Source organism: Tyto alba, unplaced genomic scaffold (assembly GCF_018691265.1).
Source record: "Tyto alba isolate M040663 unplaced genomic scaffold, T.alba_DEE_v4.0 Super-Scaffold_30, whole genome shotgun sequence".
NCBI lineage: Eukaryota > Metazoa > Chordata > Aves > Strigiformes > Tytonidae > Tyto > Tyto alba.
Genome location: NW_024881305.1, coordinates 310,191 through 333,809, shown reverse-complemented (window position 1 = coordinate 333,809; position 23,619 = coordinate 310,191). Strand labels below are relative to the sequence as shown.

The following is a 23,619-nucleotide window of genomic DNA, read 5'->3' as shown; positions in this document are numbered from 1 at the left end:
GTTTCTTCCATACTCAGTGCCTATTTAAGACACAGACACAGTTCCCTTCCATGTGCTTTTAGAACAACCCAGGCCTCAGGCCAAAGAAACAGAAATGGAGAATTCCCCAATTTTAGCTCTGTTGCCTCTCCTCAAAGGACAGAGCGTTTCTCTGCAGTGAAGGAATAAGGGCTCAAAATACATGGCCAGCACAGCACCACCAGAGGTGTGAGCATGCCCTGAGTGCCTGCAAACAGGCACCCTGGGCTTTGAACAAGATGGCATCTATGGCAGTGTCGGAGGGGGATGGTTTTGGTGTCACTACAGCACCATGTGTACAGCAATGCACCTAGCCTAAGGCAACCAAGCCACCTCCAAGAGGAGCAAAGTGCTTGATCCCAGGTGTTTTGCTGAAGCCAAAGTGAAATGTTTCATCTCCTATCTTCTTTCCTTCCATAAAATACAAGTGAACAAAGCAATATCTAATGGCCTAAAATAGTTCCTGGATGGGTGGCAGAAACATGACATTATGTTATATCTGAGTCCCAGTGAAAAGATAGCCAATCAAAGAGCAACCACCCAAACCCCATCCCTAAATTAAGCCAGAGGCACAGAGAGATACTGTCCCTCTGAACAGTATCACTCAAAAAAGCCTTGACCTGTGACAGCTGTGCTGGGGAGGGATGGGAAAGGGGGGCTGAGAGGACAGCAGTGTTGGCAAGGATTCAGGGGATGCTGGCCAGCCCCCCCACAGGGCAGGGAGCAGCTGTGGGATCAGGCAAGCGGTGACACACAGAGAGAGCCATCCCAAGCAGCTTGCCAAGGTCTCGATACCCACTCCCAAACCTCTCCCCTGGGGTAGCCTTTTGTCCCCAGCTCCATCCTCAGCTCCTGCTCCCCTAGCCTGGCCCCCCTCCTCTGCCTGGCCCCATCACATGCCAAACCCTCTCCCCTCCCAGCAGGCTGTCCCCTCTTTCTCCCCAGCACAAAACATTTTCACTCCCACAAGTCCCTTGCCACACAGGCTGTCCCTGCCTGTGCCCACACCACCAAGTCCCCACAGCCTGATCTGCTTCTCAGCCCCAGCTTCCACCACCAGCCTATTCAAGACCCCAGTTTGCACAGCCTTTGCCTTTGCCAACAGATCCTACTGGGGCTCCCCGAGCACCTTGTTGCCTTTTACAGACCTGATGAGACAGTCAGCACAGGCTTGGAGTAGGCTGCCAGCTCTCCTGCTTGCAGCCCACGGGGTCCTGCTCTCCAGCACCCCTGCTCACAGTCACACACACAGGTGCTCCCAAGCCCACACAGTCAGAAGGATACTTCCACTCCACGATGCTGATGCATGCCTTTCGCAGTGGGTTTTGTAGGGTTAAGCAGAACAGAGCCCTGGCTGGCCGGGGTGCTGCTGGTGGCACTGGTTTCTTGGACTTCTCCTTCTGTTGCCTCTTCTTCATGTCATCCTGGGGAGAAGCAGGCTCCATGGTGTTTCTCCCCTAGCCGTTTCTGCCCCTCCTGCCCCACCGCCGAGCCGCCCTTCCCCAGGTCCCAGCCAGCTCCTCTAGATCTCCCTTCTTGCCGAGTAGGTCTCCTCCGCACACCGGGGGAGGCGGTGAGGGAGTGGGGGCTGGAGTCCGCACTCGCATGTACAAACACACAAAGCATGAGTTTAAATTTAGATCCCGGCCAGGCTCCCGGGTGCTGTCACAGCTCCTGAAGCAGCAGAAGGGCCCCTGCAGCTGTTGCGTCTTTCCCAGCGCATTGGGAGGCAGGCGAGTGCTTCACATGCCACTGACCCAGGCTGGGGGTGGGAACAGGCTGACCAGTGATGGGCACACTGTCTGAAAGAAAAAGTGCCTTTGTCCCAGGTCAACTTTTTCCCCAGCTACCCCAGCCTCCCTTGCCCGAACTGGGAAGTTGAGCTCTCCGGCGCAACATGTGCAGCCCCATTTGCCCAATAACATTATTCAGGGTGAGATGGAAAACTCAGCTCTGGCCAGATCCCAAAGGTTACATCAAAAACTGATCAGTCCTTTCTCCCTGCAGGATATCACCTTAATTTGGCACAAACTGCTCAGTTGAGCCCTGGACCCTGCAATCCTGGGGCTGTAGGGTCTCTGGAGCTGGGTCCATCTCACTGACAGGGACTTTGACCCCAACCTCAGAGCCCCAGGGAATCATGGTGGGTCCAAAAAGTGCTCTGGCTTGCTTTTCTGGAGGGGGTAGAAGAAACCCATGGCTGGTACTGGTGACTCAGACAACCCCTTGCTCAGCCTCACCTCCCCAGTTCTGCTTGCAGGGGTATGGAGGATGCCTGGGGATGCAGGAACACAGCAAGCCTAGGCTGGATTGTCTCCTGGCAAGTCCAGCTGGGCTTGGGAAAGCCCAACTGGATGAATGGTATGAACAGTTATGGTAACTCCTGAGCTAGAAGGCAGGCAGGGAGAGAGGCAGGTTATCAGTACCTCTTCACACCTGGGGAAACTGAGGCACCAGGTTTGTTTGTCGGGGGTTGCTCTTCGAGTTTTCCTAGGGTTTCCTGGACTGAGTCAAGAAAATAACTGCAGCGATCCTATTACAGTTATAGCTCACAGCAAATGGTGTCCCTCTCCTACAGTGAAGTTACAATCTGATGTGACTGACCAGCTGTGCCCTAGTCAACCCCATGCATCCCGGGGAGCCGCTCTACCCACTTCACCACACTGCCCTGCTCAGAGATTCCTCTCCATTGATTTACAGGGTCATTCCGCTGTGGAGGGAAATTACTTTGCAGCTGAGCAGCAGGCTGTGTCGAGGGCCAAGAGGGCCACAGTGCTGAGGGAACCTATCACTCCCTGCCCACAGCAGGGAGATAGCATGGGAGAGCAACTCCTGCAGCTGCTCCAGCCAGTTTTGATGCACTTTGGAGGAGGGGACCCCCAACTGTAAAGGGGTTAAATTAGTAACCTGCCCCTTCCTACACTACTCTGCCACATTTTATGCTAATCAGAGTTGAATCATTCCTGCTGAGGGCTCCAGCCCTGTCTCCATGTGAGGCGGCTCCACGCGTGTTCCCATTTCTCATTTAGTCTTCATTCTTCCCCCAAAACCCTAGTGAAAGCCAGGAGCTGTATTTCTGCTGCTGCCTGTGCAGTAGAACCTGTCCCAGGGACAGCAAGGATGCGGGGCCCATCTAGTGGTGAGACCGAGAAGAAACATCTGCTCTTTGACTCACCCTGGGAAAAGTCTCAAGAGGAAGAAGGCAGAGTGAGCAATCCAGGGCTGCCTCTGCCTGTGGAGAGGACACTCAGTGCCTCTCTGGTCTCCTCTACACCCCCTCGCTCACACACCATGTGTGCAGCTGCAGGCAACCGCTTGCCACCTTGTTGTGCTCCGTATTTTGCACAGGACTGTGCCAGCAACGACCAGTCTGACATGGCTTTAACAAAACCCACTGCAGCGCTCCGCTCAGTGATGTTTCTACCTGCCCGGCAGGAAGCGGCTCCTCGTTCGTGAAACCTCTTCACATCCATCCTCATCTTCCTCACATACCTCATGGGCCTTCACGTTCATCTCCGGCTCTGTCGTGGCACAAAGACAGGGCTTTAGGAGGGGCCCCACGCACAGTGAGCCCAGGATGGAGGCCTGCCCCAGCTGCTGGGCTTCTCCAGCCGCTGTAAAGAGCGGGGATGGGAATGCGTCCCGCGCTGCCCGTTCTCCAGCAGTGACCATGCCGACAAATATCTCACACCTCCTGGCACGCACAGGCTCTGCTCAAGCACCTCCAGAAAGCCTCCCCTTTCCCCAGCCCAGGCATTTCCCAGCTTCGCCGCCCGGCTCTCGCCCGTCCCTCGGGGCTGCCTGAGCTGGACAGACAGACGGCAGCAGGCAGCCCGTCCCGCCCGCACCCACCACGCTATCTCCCACCCGCATCAGCCAAGGGTCGCGGCGCCCACGGGAGCTCGGCCGGGGCCGGAGCGTTGCCGTGCCGCCGGTGCCCGGGGCAGGGCGGGGGGTCACCGGCCGAGGCCCCGGGGGGCCGGGCCGGAGCTGCCCCTGGCCGGGGCTCTGTCCTCAGCGGCCCACGCGGGGCCGAGCCCGGCCCGGGGAGCGGAGAGGAGCCGAACCCAGCCCAGCCCAGCCGGGGGAGGGGAGGGAAGAGGAGGGGAGGGGTGCGAAGGGGAGGGGAGCCAAGGGGAGCCCAGCCCGGGAAGGGGAAGGGGAAGGGGAAAGGGGAAGGGGAAGGGGAAGGGGAAAGGGGAAGGGGAAGGGGAAGGGGAAGGGGAAAGGGGAAGGGGAAGGGGAAAGGGGAAAGGGGAAGGGGAAGGGGAAGGGGAAGGGGAAAGGGGAAGGGGAAGGGGAAGGGGAAAGGGGAAGGGGAAAGGGGAAGGGGAAGGGGAAGGGGAAGGGGAAGGGGAAGGGGAAGGGGAAGGGGAAGGGGAAGGGGAAGGGGAAAGGGGAAAGGGGAAGGGGAAGGGGAAGGGGAAAGGGGAAGGGGAAAGGGGAAGGGGAAGGGAAAGGGGAAAGGGGAAGGGGAAGAGGAAGGGGAAGGGGAAAGGGGAAGGGGAAGGGGAAGGGGAAAGGGGAAGGGGAAAGGGGAAGGGGAAAGGGGAAGGGGAAAGGGAAAGGGGAAGGGGAAGGGGAAGGGGAAGAGGAAGGGGAAGGGGAAAGGGGAAGGGAAAGGGGAAGGGGAAAGGGGAAGGGGAAAGGGGAAGGGGAAAGGGAAAGGGGAAGGGGAAGGGGAAGGGGAAGGGGAAGGGGAAGGGGAAGGGGAAGGGGAAGGGGAAAGGGGAAGGGGAAGGGGAAGGGGAAAGGGGAAGGGGAAAGGGGAAGGGGAAAGGGGAAGGGGAAAGGGAAAGGGGAAGGGGAAGGGGAAGGGGAAGGGGAAGGGGAAGGGGAAGGGGAAGGGAAGGGGAAGGGGAGGAGAGGAGAGGGGAGGGGAGGGGAGGGGAGGGGAGGGGGGGAGAGGGGAGGGGAGGAGAGGGGAGGGGAGCCCGGGAAGGGGAGGGGTGCAAAGGGTAGAGAAGGGGAGGAGAGGGGAAGGAAGGGCAGCCCAGCCCAGCCTAGTCCAGCCCCGCCCAGCCCAGGGAGGAGAGGCATGGGGAGGGGAGCGGAGCCGAACCCGCCCAGCCCGGGGAGGGGAGGGGAGCGGAGCCGGGCGGAGCGGCAGCGCGGGGGGCGGCAGTGCCGAGCTCAGCCCCGCTGCCGCTCCCGGCCCCGCCAGGCGGGCACAGCCCCGCACGGCCCCCGGCTCGCCCCGGGAGCAGGAGCAGCGCTGCGGGGCACCTTTGAGATGGGGGGGGGGGGGGGGGTCAGCACCCCCCCCGCACCATGGGCTGCGGGGACCGCGGGAGTTTGCGAGGTGGCGTGGGGGCAGCTGATACCCGCGCGGACACACTCGCGGGTGCGTGAGTGAGGGCGGCTCTGCCGGCGCGTCGTGGGCTGCGGCCTCGGGGGCTGCTGTGCCCGGATGGCGGCAGCTGGGGAGGCTCTGTGGGGTCCAGGGACAGCTACTGGGCACACAGAGGGTCTGACCCGGCTGCTGGAGGGAGCTGCATTGCACGCCTCTGCGAGTGTACGTCTATATACATATGTGTGTGTATATATGTATTTTTCCCACTCAGGGACTATGAGACCTTCATCCTGGCCAGCCAGAGGGAAACAGGATGAGGCCACCAGTGCTGTTTGTGCTTTTGTGAGTGCTGACTGTATGTCTGTGTGTGGCTGGTCATATATGTGTATATATACATGTATATATATGCATATACATGTGTATGTAGATGTGTTGGCATCTGTGTGTGGGGGAGTGTGTATGTGTGTGCATACTGGGAGCCTGTGCTCAGCCTCCCTACTCGTTGGACCTGGGCTTACGGAGCTGTGGCAGGATTCAGCAGCCCCTAGCAGAGACATGTTTCATTTGCAGAGTTTACTTCCACAACCCCTGATCTTTTCTTGTTGATTATGTCCCCTGGGGATGCACACGCCATCTTAATTTTTAGGTAGTCAGAAAGCATCCTTTTACCAGGGTTGAACTCACAAGCCAAAACCCAGAAGGTTTGTTCAGATCCCCAAATAGATGGAAAGTACCTGCAGTGAAGACAATTACAAGTTTTTCTGAGTTTTCTCAAAAAACTCATGGATGCCAGCATGTAAAATAGCTCTGCCCTGAGTTACTTAACAAGAGGATGAAATCTCCTGGGTCATGGGAGGGGGAAGAGCCACGGTCTGCCCTGTAGCTGGGAAGAGGGTCTTCTGACTAGGCTACTTTGAGCATTTTTTTTTTTTTTTTTGTAGATTCGGCCATCTAAACAAATATACCTTTCATAGTTGTTTTATACATTAACATAAGACAACAGTTAAAGCATCCCTTTATTGCATAAACATAAAAGCAATCACTGCTCACCAAGCAGCAGAACAAAGCATATGAAGAAGCACACATGGTTTTAGTATTGTCACCTTCCATTTTTGCACTGTTTCTGGATTCAGCCTTTGTTTGGAAAAAGGACTAGTGACCTAAATAGTAAAAAAATTCACGTTCCCAATCAGCTTTCCAACCCATTGCATTGTTTCCTCACAGAGATGCTGCCTGCACCTTTCCTAGTCTGTGTTTGATCTGATATCTCAAAGAATTATAAGAAAAGTCACATTCAGCCAGGTCACATTTCAGTACTCTGTCTCTCACACCAGCCAGGAGCAGATGTTCAGATAAATTTAAGGAGCAAGCATAGTTGTCTGTCAGCCAGCTGTACTAGCCACCTCAGTCAGCAACTGTGTCCTAGTTACAAGGCAACTGCGGTTATGCAGGTCTTATAACTGTTACAGCATTCATTATTTTTTGTGTTTTCTACACGCAGATAAGAAAGAACAAAACAATAAGAGAAGGTAAAGGAGGAAGGGAAAGAGGTTAGGAGGAAGGGAGGGATGAACAAGAAGAGAGGAAGAGATAAAAAGAGAGAGAAACCCTAAATGTTGGTAAACCCTGTTAGTCAGGACAACAAAATCTTGAGATGGGATTATGCAAGTAAATGGCTGAAACTCCATCTGTAATGCACTTCTACTAAGCTTTGTTTCTATGAAACCATCAGCCTTTACGTTCTCTACTTGCACTGCAGTAGTGCAAAGTCTTCATATTGTTAACAATACCTAGTACCGTTTCTACCTTAATAACACACTGCTTTTAATTCCCCACACCCATCCATTTTCCCCAGTCTTTGCTCCACACACTCTCACTCTTCACCGTTGGTCACCAGAGAAAACAGTCACTGCTTGTGGAGTAATTTAGCAACCCCTGACATAGGAATGCAGGTTTTTGCCCTTGCAATGGTCTCTCCAGCCATACCTGGAAAATAAATACATGATACAACTTGAGGCATTAGGTAACGATTGAATTGGTTATAAAACAAGCTTGGTTGGTCTTTGAGAGTCTTGGCTGAAGAAAGCTGGGCATGAAAGATATGAATCAATGAAAATTCTGATAAGCTCAGTCTAGGGAGCTGGGGGGAAGAGGATGAAAACAAAAGGGAGAGTTCTGGGAGGGAAGGGAAATTTAGGGAGTTAGAGCAGATGCTGGGAGCCAGGACCCCTCAGTTATTCTTTCAACTCTAGGAGAAGCACTATGCTAAACTTTACCAAACACAGCTTCTCACCCATTGCCTGCCTCCACTCCCCCCCAGTCAATATCAGGATTTTCTTTTGTCTCCTCTGTTCAGTTTTCCCCAGTGCCCACTGCAAATATCCTTACCAGGGACTGAGGCCATGAGCCTCTCGAGCAATCTTCTTGGCACACCGAATATCATCCTCAATATTATTTTGTAGAAGTTCTGTAGAGAAAAGAGAAAAGGTCAGTATGGAGGAAAGAGGGGTAGAGGGAGAGCAGAGATAGTTGGGCAGAGGGAAAGGTATTAATCAGAAAGGGTAGGTGAGATACTGAGAAGATGGATGAATAGAAGGACACATGGAGAACTACTACAATGAGCTACTACACAGATGCCATGGATAGATCAGGGTGCTTTCATAGCATGGATGAAGATAGGCTCTTTGTTCTGTCCCACTACTTACTTGAGCAACGGATATGGCAGGCATTCTTGGATCCATGTGTCTTCCCATCCTCACACCAGTACTGGCTGTTGATCTGAAAGATCCCATAGTCCCTGCTCGCACCATTGTTATGAAATGCTTTAGTGTTGTAACCACTCTCATGTTGCACCAGGCAGATCCCTGCAGGAGGAAGAGAGCCCAGAGGAGGAACATCAAGGTATGCTCAGGATAAATAAGAGCAAAGAGATGAAGGGCTCGAGGATGAATGAAGAGCTGAAGAAGTAATTAAACTGGTGATGTCGTATGTCAGGGAAATGGATGGATAAATGCTTGGAAGGATAAAGATCAGGATGGGTATTTGTTGTGTAAGCAACAGAAGGGGCAAGGAAGGGGATGAGGAAGATAGATGATGAAGTCAAAGGAATGGAGGGACAGAAAAATACTGCTGAAAGATTACAAAGAAGCTGAGAGGGACAAGGGTGGTATAGGCAGAGAGATGCAATGGGAGCTCATTATACTCACAGTCAGCTACAGTTGTGCCCACAAAGCCCTCAAAGCCATGCCGGCGTAAGATCTTCACCAATTCACATCGGGGGATGATTTTTCCCTGGGTGCATGGCAGAGCCAGGACAAGGAATACAAGAAGAAAGCCAAAGAAGAGCACTGATTTTCTCATAATGCAGCCCACAGCAAGGAAGTGTCAAAACAACTTGAACTGTCTGTCTGTCAGGACTGCCTTCAGTGCCAGCCTTTTATTCCTGCTCCCTGGAGGAGGACCAAGAGGCTAGCCAAGCATGCCATGGGAAGTGTGGGAGGCCTTTGCGTTAACAAGCCAATGAGGAAGTGGGCCAAAAGCCAAAGGCAATTCCTGGAGGATGCCTGCACTGCAAGGCTGGGTCATGTGCATGCCATAGACAATCCAGCAATCCCCAGTTCAATATTCCAGATATTAGAAGTCAGGAGCAGAGTTATTCCAGGAAAGAAATTTAGAGATAGAATTGGGATTATGGTTATGTTTGCCACAGAAGTTGAGCTGGGATTTACCTAGGAGTAAAGGAAAACTCCAAGAGACACATTTACAGTAATGTAAAAGACTGAGTTTGCAATTAATTTATAGTTACCTATGGGTTAGGACCAGACTTAGTTTTATTTTATTGATGCAATTTAGAATTGTCCTATGATTTGAGGGTAGAGTTGCTGTAGGGACCATCTCTGGGTAATTGCAAGAACTGAGATCACCCCAGATTGCTCTATATGAGGGTTTGGCTACACATGCATTAATTTTAGGATACTGTAGTTACAAAATCTTGAGGCAATCACCAACCTGGTGGTTGATGTTATGGACACTTAATGGATCAAAGGCTATAGTTACCTTGTGTGAGTGTCGTGGTTTGTCCCCAGTAGGCTGCTAAGTGACTCAATCTCTCCCCCACAGTGGGATAAAGGAGAGAATCAGAGGGGTTAAAATGAGAAAATTCATTGGTTGAGATAAAGACAATTTAGTAGGTAAAGCAAAAATTGTGCTCACAAGTAAAGCAAAATAAGGAATTAATATACTACCTCCCATCAGCAGGGAATACCCCACAGGTGTTATCAGCAGGAAGATGTTTAGCCATCTCCAGTAAAGCAGGTCTTCATCACACATAATGGTTACTTGGGAAGACAAATGCTATCACTCTACACATCCTCTCCTTCCTTCTTCTTCCTCCAGTTTTATTGCTGAGCATGATGTAATATGCTATGGAACATCCCTGGAGTCAGTTGGGGTCAACTGTCCCAGCCGTGTCCTCTCCCATCTCCTTGTTCACCCCCCAGCCCACCCAGTGGTGGGGTGAGGACCAGAAAAGGTCTTGACTCTAAGTGCAGCTCATCAATAGCTAAAACACCCCTGTGTTATCAACAGTTGTCAGCACAGATCCAAAACATATCCCCATACTACCTATTCTGAAGAAATTTAACTCTATCCCAGCCAAACCCAGTACAGTGGTTTACTGTGACCCTGGGCCTGGGAATTATGTTGTCCTACAGGCTAGGCTAAGATGGAGGCTTCTCAAGGGCCACATTTCAAGATATACTCTGTGGAATTGAGACTGTTAAAAAAGACTTTATGTTTGCATAGTGAGCTTAGGGAAGGGCACACTACTAGTTTAGAAGGCAGGACTGGGAGCCGTTCTGGCCCATTTGTTCCCCCTGTGGGAGGTAGCAGTTTACAGCCTGGGGTTCTGGCTTTCAGATGCCTACTAAATCAGTCATACACAGCTTAAGACATTAACACTATGGTTCATAAACCATTTACATCTCCTGTGGCAGACACGTGGACATAACAAAACATCAAATTGCCAGAAGACCTCTATCTGCAGATGTCTCAACAGAAGCTGTAATCTCTACTGAAATCTCATACTGCCAGTGGGGTCTATTATTATATGATACATGAGACACTTTCCAAACCGGCTACTGACTGTGGATGCCTCATTCTGGAAGTGTCTTCTTTCCTAAGTTTTTGTACAGCATGACTTATCAAAAAGGGCTAAATATGTCATTCTGAAAACCAATCCCCTTTCAGTTTCTTCATGAAGGAAGTAATACCTCTGTTCAAGCTTAACACAGAGACATGCTTCTGTCAAAAGCAGCTGTCACAGGGTGAGGGACACATTCTCATGGTGGTAAAGCAGCTTCCTCCTTTTCATAATTGCATTGCCTTTTTGCTTCCTCTTTGGGGAGAATCCTAGTCCCACAGATGTTCCTGGCAAATGTGGAGAGGAAAAGCACAACTCTTATAGCTGACTGAGAATGGCTAGTTCCTGACTGTTACTGGGCCATGGTCCATCTGAACCTAAAGAAGTCCAAAGATGGCACTGAGAGGAGGGAACTACCAAAAGATGAGTCTGTACATCCCAGAGCACCTCCCTTGCAGACAGGGAGATGTCAAGACAGTGTCAGATAAGAATTTATTTAGGCACTGGAAATTCAATTGTGCCAGGGCATGAGTGTACAAGAATTAACATGATTATCAGGATAATTGCAACAGAATGTCTCTTTCACATGAGCAGGTGCGAAACACTGTGTTTATGTTTCCAGCAAAAGCTGAGAAGCAAGGATAATGCATTATAGAGTTTGGCAGGTTACAATTCTGTTTATTTCTGCATGTGAGAAGGTGATGAGAAAGTACAGTTCCAACTTCACATCCTGAACTTTTGACCACCAAGGCAGGGATCCAAAGATCCCATTGCAGTCACTTCTGTGGGACCTGGTACCATTTGCACTGAAAATCAAACTTCCCACTGGGCTGGAGATATGGAAAGGGTCTGAGTGGCATTCAGTTACCAAAATGTATGTGTTAAGTGTATTTTGAGATATCCTAGGTATCTGAAAGTGACCTGCAGTCACTGATTCAAAAATGTTTCAGAGATGTTTCAGATATCCTGAGTTGTCTCAAATGGCACTAGATGTCAATGTGTAGTCGGTGGGCCTTCCTTAGATGTCCTGCCACCGAGGCCCTGTCAGTCTAATCTCTAACATCCCACTTCTGCTCTAGACCTGGCAAATTCATTGTTTAGTTCTCCCTGCTTGTGATGGATTAGCTTTGGCTAATGGCCAAACTCTCACCCAGCTGCTCACTCAATGACCTGCTCAGTGGAATGGGGAGACAATTGGAAGAGTGGGAAGAAGAAATCTCATGGGTTGAGATAAAGACAGGACAGTCACTTACCAGTCATAGTTGCAGGCAGAACAGACTACTAGAGGAAAATTAGCTTAATTTATTTCTTCTGCCCTTTCCAAGACTCAGTTTCATTCCTTCATTGATGATACCTCTACCCACCCTGAGCACCACAAGAGGGATGGGGGGATTACATTTGGGACATACCGGTTCATCTCTGCCACTCCTTCCTCCTCAAACTTTTCCTCTGCTCTCAAATGGGTTGTAATCAGGCTGCAAGTGTATCTGCTCCACCATGAGGCACCTACTCCTTTCCTTTCTTCTCTGACCTTGGTGTTTTCACTGTTTTGTTGTTGTTGTTGTTGTTGTTGTTGTTGTTGTGGTGGTTGGTTGGTTGGTTGGTTGGTTGGTTGTTTTTTTTTCCTTTCCTCCCTGTGTGGCGTTTTCTGCCTTTTCTCAAATATGTTATCACAGAGGTGCCACCAGCTTTGCTGACAGGCTCAGCTTTGGCCAGCCCATTACTTTGGATCCATTTTGGAGCTGGCTATAGCCAGCCATCCCCAACACAGGGGCAGCCTCTGGCCTCTTCTCACAGAGAACCACCTGCAGCCCCTCCTGCCAACACCTTGCCATGTAAATATAATATACTGCTTACCCCAGCAAACTCAAGTGCACTCACAAAGGGTGATAATACTCACTTGCTTCTGTAATATATTCCATTCCCCTCGTGTTATGAGGAACAGAAACCTCCTGTTACATTTAGTTAGTTCTAAAAATAGTATTAGCAGAATCACTGGCACTGGAAAGGACCCCCGTAGATCTTCTCATCTAATCTGTTCTAAGTATTTCTACCTTCAAAATGAGACGAGATAGCTCAGCAACTTGTCTGGTGAAGGCTTGAAAATCTCTGAGGATTTTCCTTGAAGAGAAGGTTTTTTTCATTATGTTCTGTTGGTATTTCTCCATTTTCAGCTTGGCCTTTCACTGTGCCCTTCCGAGAAGAGTCTGGCCCCATCTTCTCTGCCACCACACTTCGGGGTTTCAAAATCTGCTATTGGATCCTCTCTTCAACGTTTCATCTCTAAGCTAAATAGTCTCACTTCCTGCAGCCTCTTCACAAATGTTTGGGTTCCATTTCTCTGACCATTTTGGACACATGCTGTTGGACTCTCTAGAGTTTGTTGTCATCTTGCCTTCCCTGGGTGGCTCAGCAGGGGTTATAGTATCCAGATGCAGAAACACAGGTGGAAGGTAGAGCAAGACCATCACTTCCCTCAATCAGCTGTCTACCCTCTTATTAGTGAAGCACACACTGAGGTTCATTACTACAGCTGCACATGCTAATTTACGTTCAACTTCTTGTTCATCAGGATCTCCAGCTCCCTTCTGGCAGAGCTGCCCCTTGGGTGGTCAGCCTTCCTTGCATCATGAGGGTATTCTGTACCAAGAAAAAAGCAGGACTTTCACTTTGCTGAATTTCATGAGGCTTCTGACAGTTTCTGCCAGGTAACTGGCAACTTGTAGAGGTCCCCCTAAATGGCCACCATGCCTCCAGCATTTTAACCATTCACCCCTCAATTTGTTTTTCTCTACAAACTAATTGCACTCTATCCAGTCTCTATTCTGTTCATGAACATGTGAGCACTATAAGCTCCAGCATCAGCCCCTGCAGAAAATTACTCCAAAGTGACTACCACTAAAACTTAGAATCAGCAACCACTGCACTTGAAGGTTTATCTTGTTTTCACCCACCTTGCAGTTCACCCATCCAGCCCTTATAACTTGAGCTTCTCATCCAGGATATTGTGTTGGAATCCTTATGAAGGGGGAAGGTACATAAGCACTGCTTTCCCTCCAGTCACAGAACTAGCCATTTCATCTTAGAGGACAATCAGGTTTCTCAGGCACAATTTGACCTTTGTCAATCCATGCCAACTCTTTCCAGTCCCCTTCTTGTCCTTCATGTACCTGGAAGTGGCTTCCAGGAGGACTAAACCCATGATCCTCCCATGGACTGAGGTGAGACCGACTGTTTTGTAGTTCCCTGGATCTTTCTTTCTTCCCACCTTTTTGAAGATGGACATCACATTTCCTTTTTTTACCAGTCACCAAATACATCTCAAAGTACCACTGCTTTCCAGAGATGTTAGAGATTAGCCACAAAGATATTGGCTATATCCTGTAGCAGCTTTAGAGGTATTCCATGGGGTGTTACGGACTGGTGAATGTCCAGCATCTCTAAGACATTCCTACATGCAGCTTAAGCTACTGTGTATAGAGGAGACTTGAATGGAATGGAATAGACTGTTTCAATTGTAAGGGACCTACAGCAATCGTCTGGTCCAACTGCCTGACCACTTCAGGGCTGACTAAAGCATGTTATCGAGGGCATCGTCCAAATGCCTCTTAAGCACTGTCAGGTTTGGGGCATCAACCACCCCTTCAAGAAACCTGTTCCAGTGTCTGACTACCCTCTCGGTAAAGAAATGCTTCCTAACGTCAAGTTTATAGTGTGTGTAGCTCTCCAAATATCACCGGCAGGTGTGGAGACCTGCAAGCAGTTCTTGCCAATGAAGACTATGGTACAGGTGGCATGAAGTACTTCAGCCTATCCCATGTCCTAAAAAATATTGGCACTCTAACTATATACTATATCTAATAGTTCTATTATGATTGTGTTTATTCTGTACTAGAATAATAAAAGTGTCATTGTCTATTATACAAATTCCACTACTGTAGAGTTATCTTATCTCAGTCCCTTTTCCAGTAATGCAATTTCCTTTAGGTAAGCCATCTAATTAACCATTCCTTTAAGAATTGGCTTGTGCATTGACATATATATTTACCTCCTTCCTGTAATGAGTAGCTTTTTGCTTCAAGCCTCTCCCAGTTATTGCCCATGTCCACCCTGTGCTTGGCAGGACCAAATCCCACTTAAAATTGGGAACTTTCCTCCCTTGCCAGCACTCCATGTTTTTTCATGAGTCATCAGGGAGATCATGGCCTGCACAGTGGAGTGTCTTGGTGCACGTGGCAGGAGCTGTGGTGGAAACTCTTCCTCCGTGTGCTTGTGTGGGGTTTTCAGATCACTGACCTGAGTCAGGTTCCTTGACTATGGGAAGGAGACTCCAGCTGTCAAGATGAAAAATGGTGGAGATGGGAAATGTTGATGTCATGAGATGTTGCCTCTGGGAGAAATTGCTCAGATGTCTACCTCACACTGGGCTTTTCATGTCTTTAGGGAAATTCTAGCTATATCATTGCCTGTATAGAGTTCTCCCTTTTCAGTTTTACTAATAGAAGTAGAATGCGGCAAATCAAAGAAATAATGGTTATCTCTACTTGCTGTGAGAGTATTGTTTGGGTGGGCAGCTCACAGACATAGAGAAATGATAGAGCAGAGAGGCACATAAAGGCAGAAATGTCACCCCAAAATGGTCAGTTGTACTCTAGAAACTCAGTGAATGCTTCTTCTCAAGATCTTCACACATGAGCTTTTTTCATAGATCATCTTTCATACACACTTTCCACAGTATGAAGTGATGAAGGCTGAACTGTCCTGATACACACATCAGTGATGCACTGTATCAGTGAAGCTGACCACAGTGATAAACAGTGGGTGGCATCTCCTGCATACTAGAAGCTCTGGCCTTTGCAAGGCTATCACACATATATTATCCCGCTACAGACCTGGTCCAGGCTCTGTGAGTTGTGTGAAACAGAAAGAAGTGGAGGTTTGGACAGTCCCTAACCATATCTTCCCTACTGTGGGTAATATTTCTCTTCTACAGACTTTGTCATGAGACACAAGGACCTCAGGGCAGATTGCATCAGTAAAGCCTGAAGCCAGGAAGTCAGTGAGTAGAAGTCAGCCTTTTCCAAGTCATTTGTCACTAGATCCCCTGCCTCATTGAGCAATTGACCCACATGTTCCTTACCCTTCCTTTTTCTGCCCATATACTTCTAGAAAGCCTTTTTGTCATACTTCATATGCCTCAATAGTTCAACTTCCAATTTAGCTTTGACTTTCCATATGCCAGCTCCATTTGGACAATGTCTCTATATTCCTCCTGGGTAGCTCATCCCTGCTTACATCCCCTACATCCTTTTAAAATATTTTTGTGTGTTTGACCTCTCTCAGGATTTCCCTGTTCATCCACAGAGGCTTCATGTCACACCTGTGCAGCTTCCCACATATCTGGCTTTACCACTCATGTTCTCAGGAGGTCCTCATTTCAGTTTTACAAGCTGTTCTGGGTGCCTTTGCACTTCATGGCAGTTTTCCATGGAGGAAGAGAGTCTCTTGGAATCACACATTCAGACCTGTATTCTTCCTTTGCCAGAGAGGAAGTGACTTGTTACTGGTCTGCTCAAATACAGAGTTGCATGGAGAATAATCACCAAATCCTTCCCTAAACCAAGGCTTCAGCTTCCTCAGATCTCTACTTCCCACATAATGTTGCATCAATCATGTTTCCCACAGAGATGTCATCATAATTCAAAGCTGTGAACTGGTCACCAACTATTTTGCTTTCCCTTTATCCAGCTTTAGTGATAAGGTAGCTGATGTCACTTCTGCTCTGTTTCTTGCTTAACACTGTAAAGAAACTTTCAGAGGAATTGTTCAAACCAGTGCCCATTATGACAAATAGATGATGGTTTTCAGCATTTATGTACACTAATACAAGCAGCATAGGGTGTAAACTTGAGGAATCAGAAACATGCATTTCCATGATTATGATTTTGTTGGGATCATGAACACATAGTGGAATCACTCACATGATTGGATTGTTGCGATGGTGGGATACAGGCTCTTTAGGAAGGACAGGGTGGGAAGACAGGGAGGGGAAGTTGCCCTTGATGTGAGGGAGCAGCTGGTGTGCATGGAGCTCTTCCTGGGGAAGGATGAAGAGCCAAAGGAGAGCTTCTGGGTGAGGATGAAAGAGAGGACAGGTAGTGGGTATCTGCTACAGGCTACCTGACCAGGAAAAACAATTGGATAACAGATAGGAGCAGCCTCAAGTTTGCAGGGCCTTGTCCTCGTGAGAGACTTCACCACTCCTATATCTGTCGGAGAGACAACACAGCAGGGCATAAGCAATCCAGGAGGTTCCTGGAGGACATCAATAATAATTTCCTGACACAAATGATTGATCTGTCAATGCGGAGAAGTGCTCTGATGGAGCTCATACTCCAACAGGGAAGCACCAACAAGGAAGGGCTCTAGGGATGCAGCTTTGGCTGCAGTAACTATGAGATAGTGGAGCTCAGAATCCCGAGATGAAGGAGCAGGGGAAAAAGCAGTATCACAGACCTGGGCTTCAGGAGAGGAGACTTTGGCCTCTTCAGGGGTCTGCTTGGAAGAATCCCATGGGATAAGGTCCAGGAGGGAAGAGGGGCCCAAGAAAGCTGATTAAAATTCAAGGATCACTTCCTTCAAGCTCAGGAGTTGTCCATCCCAACAAGTAGAAAGTGAGACAAAAATGCCAGGAGGCTGCATCAATGAACAGAGAGCTCTTGGCAAAACTCAAACATAAAAAGGGAGTATACAGAAGGTGGGACCAGGGACAGGTAACCTGAGAGGAATATAAAGACACAATATAGTCAGCATGGATTCTCAAAGGGCAAGTAATTCTTGACCAACTTGATAACCTTCTACAGTGAAGAGACTGGCTTGGTAGATGATAGAAAGGCAGTGGATATTGTCTACTTTGACTTCAGGAAGTCTTTCAGCATTGTCTCCTAAAAGATCCTTAGAGTGAATCTGATGAAGGATGGACTGGACAAGCAGACACTGAGGTGGATTCAAAACTGGCTGAACAGCTAAGCCCAAAGGGTAGTGATCAGTGTTATAAAGCCCAGTTGGAGGCCAGTACCTAGTGCTGTATCTGAGGGGTCAATACTGTGTCCAGTCCTGTTCAACATCTTCATTAATGATCTGGATGATGGGGCATAGGATACCCTGTGTTTACAATCCCCCACTACATTATTGCCACTAAATTGGTTAGAAATGGGTTTGATGGATGGACTGTTAGATGGATAAAGAGCTGGTTGGGTGGCCACATCCAAAAAGTTATAGTCAGTGGCTCAAAGTCTAAGTGGAAAGCAGTAACGAACAGTGTCCCTCAGGGGTCCATACTGGGACCAATACTATTTAATATCTTCATCAATGACATGGATAGTGCAATCAAGTGCACCCTCAGAAAGTTTGTGGATGATGCTGAGTGGTGCAGTTGACACACTTGCGCAAAGGGATGCCATCTGGAAGGACCTGGACAGGCTGGAGGGGTGGGCTCATGCAAACTTAATGCAGTTCAACAAGGCCAAGTGCAAGGTCCTGCACCAGGGTTGGGGCAATCCCCACTATTAGAACAGACTGAGGTATTGATGGCTTGAGAGCAGCCCTGTAGAGGAGGACTTGAGGATAGTGGTGAGTTAAAAATTGGACATGAGCCAGCATGGTGAGCTCACAGCTCAGAAAGCCAATTACATCCAGGGCTGCATCAAGAGAAATGTGGTCAGCAGGTGGAGGGAGGGGATTCTCACCCTCTGCTCCCCTCTTGTGAGATGACCCCCTGCAGTTCTGTGTCCAGCTCTGGAGTACCTTGGCTAGTTTCCTTCTTTTGATGATTATCTAAGGAATTTGGCACTACAGCAGCAGGGAAGCAGAGCCATGCACCTTTCAATACATCCCAAACTTCCTTGGGCAGTGTTCCTTAATCACAAAAGCCACAACTTGTCCTTGAGGCTTTCAGTGTTGAGGAAAATTTGAGGCATTGATTTCTTCAGTTCCTTACACCTGTTAATTACAAAGGCTGGATAATTGACCATATTCAGAGCCATTGCCAGCTCTTTTCAATTTTTTTCCTGGCATCCCAAGCACTTTATGCAGTTCTTTCTCTAACTAGGAACTCACCAGATGAACAGGTCCCCCCCCGCTCTTGAGACAATGTCCCTTTCCACCCATTGTGTAGAAGAGCTCTCAATGCAGCCCAAATAGTGATCCAGAAACTTTCAACATTTCTTTTATGCCACTATTACTCAGTCTGGCCACATATACTGTATTTTTCTGCACTTGCATATGACTCACTAAGCAACGATGTTACACACTAGATAAACTTTCTAATCTACTCTCTCTTGTCTGCTGGGGTTGGGCATGGGTACATGAGAAGATAGTGGGATTGAGAGAAATCTGGTAACTTGCCTTGGGAAAAGCTTTCTAAAGGAGAATCACGACTCCAGATTTTGTCCAAGTACTTAAGGTAATGAGCTGTTCCTGCTAACAGATTTTTAAGAGCATAAACTACACAACAATCACTGGAAGTCTAGGAATGGGGAAAAGCCACTGGTTCTTCAGAATTGCAGGTAATTGTGCCAACCATAGAATTTCTCTATGCTGGTAGTTGGACACAACTGGATGAACTTGAGCCACTGGAGTTTCTCACAAAGATCCTGGAAAAAAGGAGAGGGAGTTGTGCAGTGAGAGCCACCACAGGAAGGAGAAGGATTTTAGGGAGAGATCAGAGGAGTGCCAGGAAGAAGTGCAATAAGATTAGTTCCTAGGGAACTGTACAACTCTTCATTTTTGTCTGTGTCCTTCAGATAACTCCCCCAATCTGAAAGGGTAAAGTATACCAAAACCCTAGAGATATGTGCAGGTCTCCAACTAAAGAGGGCTAGGCACAGGTAGAGAGGTCTTAAACCCAGAATTGTCTAGAAGGTAGGTTTAGCACAATTAAACTACTGGAAAGTAACAGACTTCTTTAGGCTCTTTTCTAGAACCAATTCACATAAATAAATCATTCAAAGATGTCAGAATTATAACACATCAAATCTGATGCAATCAAACCTGTATGCTGCTGAAAAGCCTGACCCAACATTTAAATTCAAAGAGAAGAAAACTTCCTTCATATGGTCCTCCTGAAGGCCTCATTCACCTACCTGTTCCTCAGGCTGTAGATCAAGGAATTCAAAACAGGGTTTGCCAAGGCATAGAAAACAGATGATCTTGTCCTGATTGACAGAATAATTTGAACTAGGCCGCTGCCATGGTTTAGGACAGTAAGGGAAAACATGTTGTTTTCACATAACAAGCCTGATAAGAATAACAGGACTGATTCACTAGAATGATTAACAAGAGGGATTCACAACCATTTAAGTTCCTAGCCTATGGCTAGAAGATAAGTGGTCTTTTTGTCAACTGTGATGACCCAGTACTTGGAACTGGTTTTACATGAATGGAGGTACCGAAAGGCTTGGGGAACCTCAACTTTCAAACTTTTCATCTTAGTATGCTTGTGTGATGAGCTCATGCGTATTGACTTTTCAGCCTTGCAGGGAGCCAAGGTTCATTTCCATGAACATGCAAAGTATGAACACATCCATGAAGGGGCATGATGGTACAGGAAGTCGGTACACCCTGTAGTACTCAGCCAGTGAGGAATCAGGGGAGGGAACTTGCTGTCAGGAGAAAGGGATATAAACCTTTGCACGATGGCTGTTAGGCGCATCCATCTGGTGGGTTGCCTGGTCTTGCAAGAACGTAATAAAAAGTGTTTCACAACGCATCCTGTCTGAACCACTGATCATTGGCAATTGAGCATTTATCACAATTTGGGGGCTCATCCGGGAGCGAAGTTGTCACCTGAGGGGTCTCCACTGCTGAGGTCGGAAAGGTGTGCCTGGTTGATTTCAGTGGTCTCTTGAATCACCAGCAGTGACTCCACAAGGACCGGCTGAGATCCTGAGACTGGTAATATAGATAGGCCTTGTGAACCACTGTTGGGGAAAAAAAATAAAGATAAGTATAAGGGAACCCCGGAAAGCGCTATTAGATGGAACGACTCCGTGCACAGACCAAGGTAAGGAAATTGGACTGTTAAGTACTGCCTTGGTAGTCTGGGAGATTCTGGTGGGTGGGAGTGAGTGAGCCATATATTAGTATGGGCTGAGGGCAGAGCCTGCATTGGTGGTTCTGCTGTTCAGCAAGGGAAATGCCCAGAGTCTCGGGAGGAAAAATGGGGAACAAAAATAGTAGGCCTAGGGAAAATTCAGGGAATGGAAAGTCCCTGAAAACATTCCTCCAGACAGTCCATTGGGGAGGATGTTGATATGATGAAGGAATGTTCCAGGTACAAAGGGAATATTGTGGTTTTGTGTGCACCAAGGAGCCCATTTTGGGAAGTAAGGTTCTTTGGCCAAAATATGAGTTGACTAATGACTGGTTATGTCAGGACTTGAACGGAGGTCAGGATCATGGGCACCACTGCCTCCAAAGGGGGAATGTTGAAAAAAAATCCCCCCGGGTTGCATTTTGCAATATTAAATATATGGAAAGTCTAGAGGACTTGGATTTAATGATAGCCCGCAGAAGGAGGGAGGTTGTGAATAGACAGCTGTTACATGTTGCAGAGGCAGGCAGTAACCTGTTAGGCCTGGGTTTAGTGATACAATTAGGATTACAAATCCACACTCATAAGGAATGTATGACTATTACTATGAATACTGTGACAGAGAAGGATGAAGCAGATATAAACACCATTGTGTGGGTCAAAGAGGGTAATAAGGGGAGGGCTAAAAATACCCCCCACTGTGAAAATTACTTTGTTGGATGAACATGAAGTAGTGTGAGAAAAACAAATTCCTATTTCAGCCAAGTGAGAAGTCTTCGACCAGTAATTGAGGGGATGCTTAAGGACGGACTGCTAGAACCCTGTATGCCCCCTTTCAACACTCCCATCTTCCCGCTTTGAAAAACAGAAATGAAATAGTTAAAGAGATACTCTGTGGTCCCAAAACCGTATACTTTGATGAGTAAAATACCACATGAGCACTGATGGTTCAGTGTTAGAGATTTAAAGGATGCCTTTTGGGCTTGCCCTATGGATCAGGAAAGTAGGATTTATTTGCCTTTGAATTTGAAGACCCCCAGACAGGGCACAAACAACAGTTGAGGTGGACTGTTCTGCCTCAAGGATTTACAGAATCCCCTCATTTATTTGGGCAGATATTAGAACAAACTCTGGAACAATTTAAGCCACCTGAAATTGAGTCATGTTACTACAGTATGTGATGACCTTTTACTCTTGGGGGAGAAGGACTCAAGGTAAAAATAGTCACTGATGAACTCCTTAGTTTTTTGGGAAAGCAAGGGTTACGGGTCTCAAAGGCCAAACCCCAATATTGATTGAAAAAGACAGAGACCCTGACTTGGAACATGATTGTTTAGACTTAATAGATTACCAAACCAAGGCAAGAGTGGATCTCAGGGATGTGCCTTTGCATACAGGGCTAAGATTATTTATAGACACGTCCTCAAGAACAATACAAGGAAAGAGGCACAATGGGTATGCAATAATTACAGGAATAGAAAATGAAGTAAAAGAAATGGGGCAACTGCCTAACCAGTGGTCAGCACAAAGCTGTGAGTTGTATCGTTTGACTGGGTGGGTGGAAGCTTTCCCCTTAAGTACAGCTATGACAGCGACGGTGGAGAAAACACTGATTCAGATCAGGGAAGACATTTTACCTCAGAGGTATTATAGGACTTAGTGAAAAGCTTAGATATATCATGGGATTTCCATACTACTTGGCACCCTCCTTCATCTGGGAGAGCAGAACAAATGGATCAGACAATAAAAATACAATTATCCAAGCTGGTATTAGAGATGAAACTGCCTTGGAATTAATATAGGGAACTAACTGCTTTGCTATTTCTTAACAATTCTGTTTACCTTGAATGTTATTCTGCTGCTTTGAATGTTCTTTTGAAACTTGTTTATTAGAGACTGGTGCCTAGGCTTATCAGGGAATGGTATTCATCAAGGACTGTGTTAGACGCAGGGAGAGATAACAAGAATAACGGTGTCAATCTGACCTTAAAACTGGTTAAAACCCATCAAGAAGCTAATGAGATCACCAAATACGAAGAGAGCATGAGTGAATGTCTAAAGTTCATCTAAATGACAGAAGAGGAAGAGGAAGATAAGATCCCTGAAGAAGTAAATGACCATGAGAGATAGATCTGAGTCTGCACAAACTAACCTCGCCCTGCTTATGCAAATGTATGTTTATGTTGCATAATTACATTAATATGTATACCTACACTGCATAAATTTCTGGCAAAATGTGCTGTTGGTGTGCAAGCTAGGAAGAGCAATCCCCCTTGCACCCAGCACTGCAATAAACATGCCTGCTTTACAACTCTTTGTGAGTTGTAAAGTTTGTTTCCGTGCTTCAGACTAAATGTTTACCCATAGCCTTATTAAGCATCCGAACTACTGCCTCTCACCCCTCAGACAGGCTGTGGGGAATGCTGGTCCAGCAACAATAAATGATCCCTTTACTATGTGGTTTAGGAGGTTTATCGTGATCGGACCACCATTGCTTTAATTCAAACTCCCCAGAGAGGGTTGCATGGAGGTAACAAGGGAAGGGAATGTGCTATAGGAGGAAATAGGATGAGACACTGGAAAAAGAATTGCCCTCAATTAAGAGCAAAATATCATTCACAAATCCCTCTAATAGGAGAGTGATCTAAGGAAAACAGATGGCCCCCCCACCCTCAGGAAACGTTGCACCTGGGGGTTGAGACATGCCCTTTGTATGTTAAGATTGCTTGTTGGGACATGCCCTTTGTTTGTTGGGACATGCCCTGTGTTTTGTTAAGACATGTCATTTATCTGATAACATGGGAGTTGCTAGGGGAGGATCAGCGCTGGGGAGGCTTGGGGTGGGGGATATGTTAAGGATTTCTCAGAACTAATTGTAATATTCCCTCCCTATTCCCAGAATTGTGATACATATGTAACATTCTATGTAATAAAAAGGAGCTGCTTTTGGCTCCAAGCCATGCATGCATTTGGAGGAAACGATTCCCCCATGCGCCCAGCGCTGAATAAACTTACCTACTTTATAACCTTACTGGTTTTAAAGTCATGATTCTGCACCTTATTTTGGCACCCCAG

At 47.6% G+C, this 23,619-nt stretch overlaps 2 protein-coding genes across 5 annotated transcripts in view; both read right to left on the bottom strand.

The window, feature by feature from the left end:
* Nucleotides 1-4,127, bottom strand: part of CACNA1S (calcium voltage-gated channel subunit alpha1 S) — a 51,949-nt gene extending 47,822 nt beyond the window's left edge. For 2 of the 4 annotated variants that reach the window (XM_033001978.2, XM_033001981.2), the window contains exons 1-2: nucleotides 3,511-4,127; nucleotides 1,303-1,442 (exon numbers count right to left, since the gene is read on the bottom strand). In XM_033001978.2, coding sequence (XP_032857869.2) covers nucleotides 1,303-1,442; nucleotides 3,511-3,690 — 320 coding nt within the window. In that variant the 5' untranslated portion in view covers nucleotides 3,691-4,127. Of the gene's footprint in view, nucleotides 1-1,302; nucleotides 1,464-3,442 lie in introns of those variants that run through there. The other 2 variants (XM_033001980.2, XM_033001979.2) reach the window with 2 other exon arrangements.
* A 3,109-nt stretch (nucleotides 4,128-7,236) lies between these two features.
* Nucleotides 7,237-8,671, bottom strand: LYZ (lysozyme). Its single transcript, XM_009972579.1, has 4 exons — nucleotides 8,518-8,671; nucleotides 8,017-8,175; nucleotides 7,700-7,778; nucleotides 7,237-7,297 (listed from the first exon to the last, which is right to left on the bottom strand). Exons 1-4 carry the CDS (start codon nucleotides 8,669-8,671, stop codon nucleotides 7,237-7,239), a joined length of 453 nt encoding a protein of 150 aa, XP_009970881.1.
* Nucleotides 8,672-23,619: the final 14,948 nt, after the last annotated feature.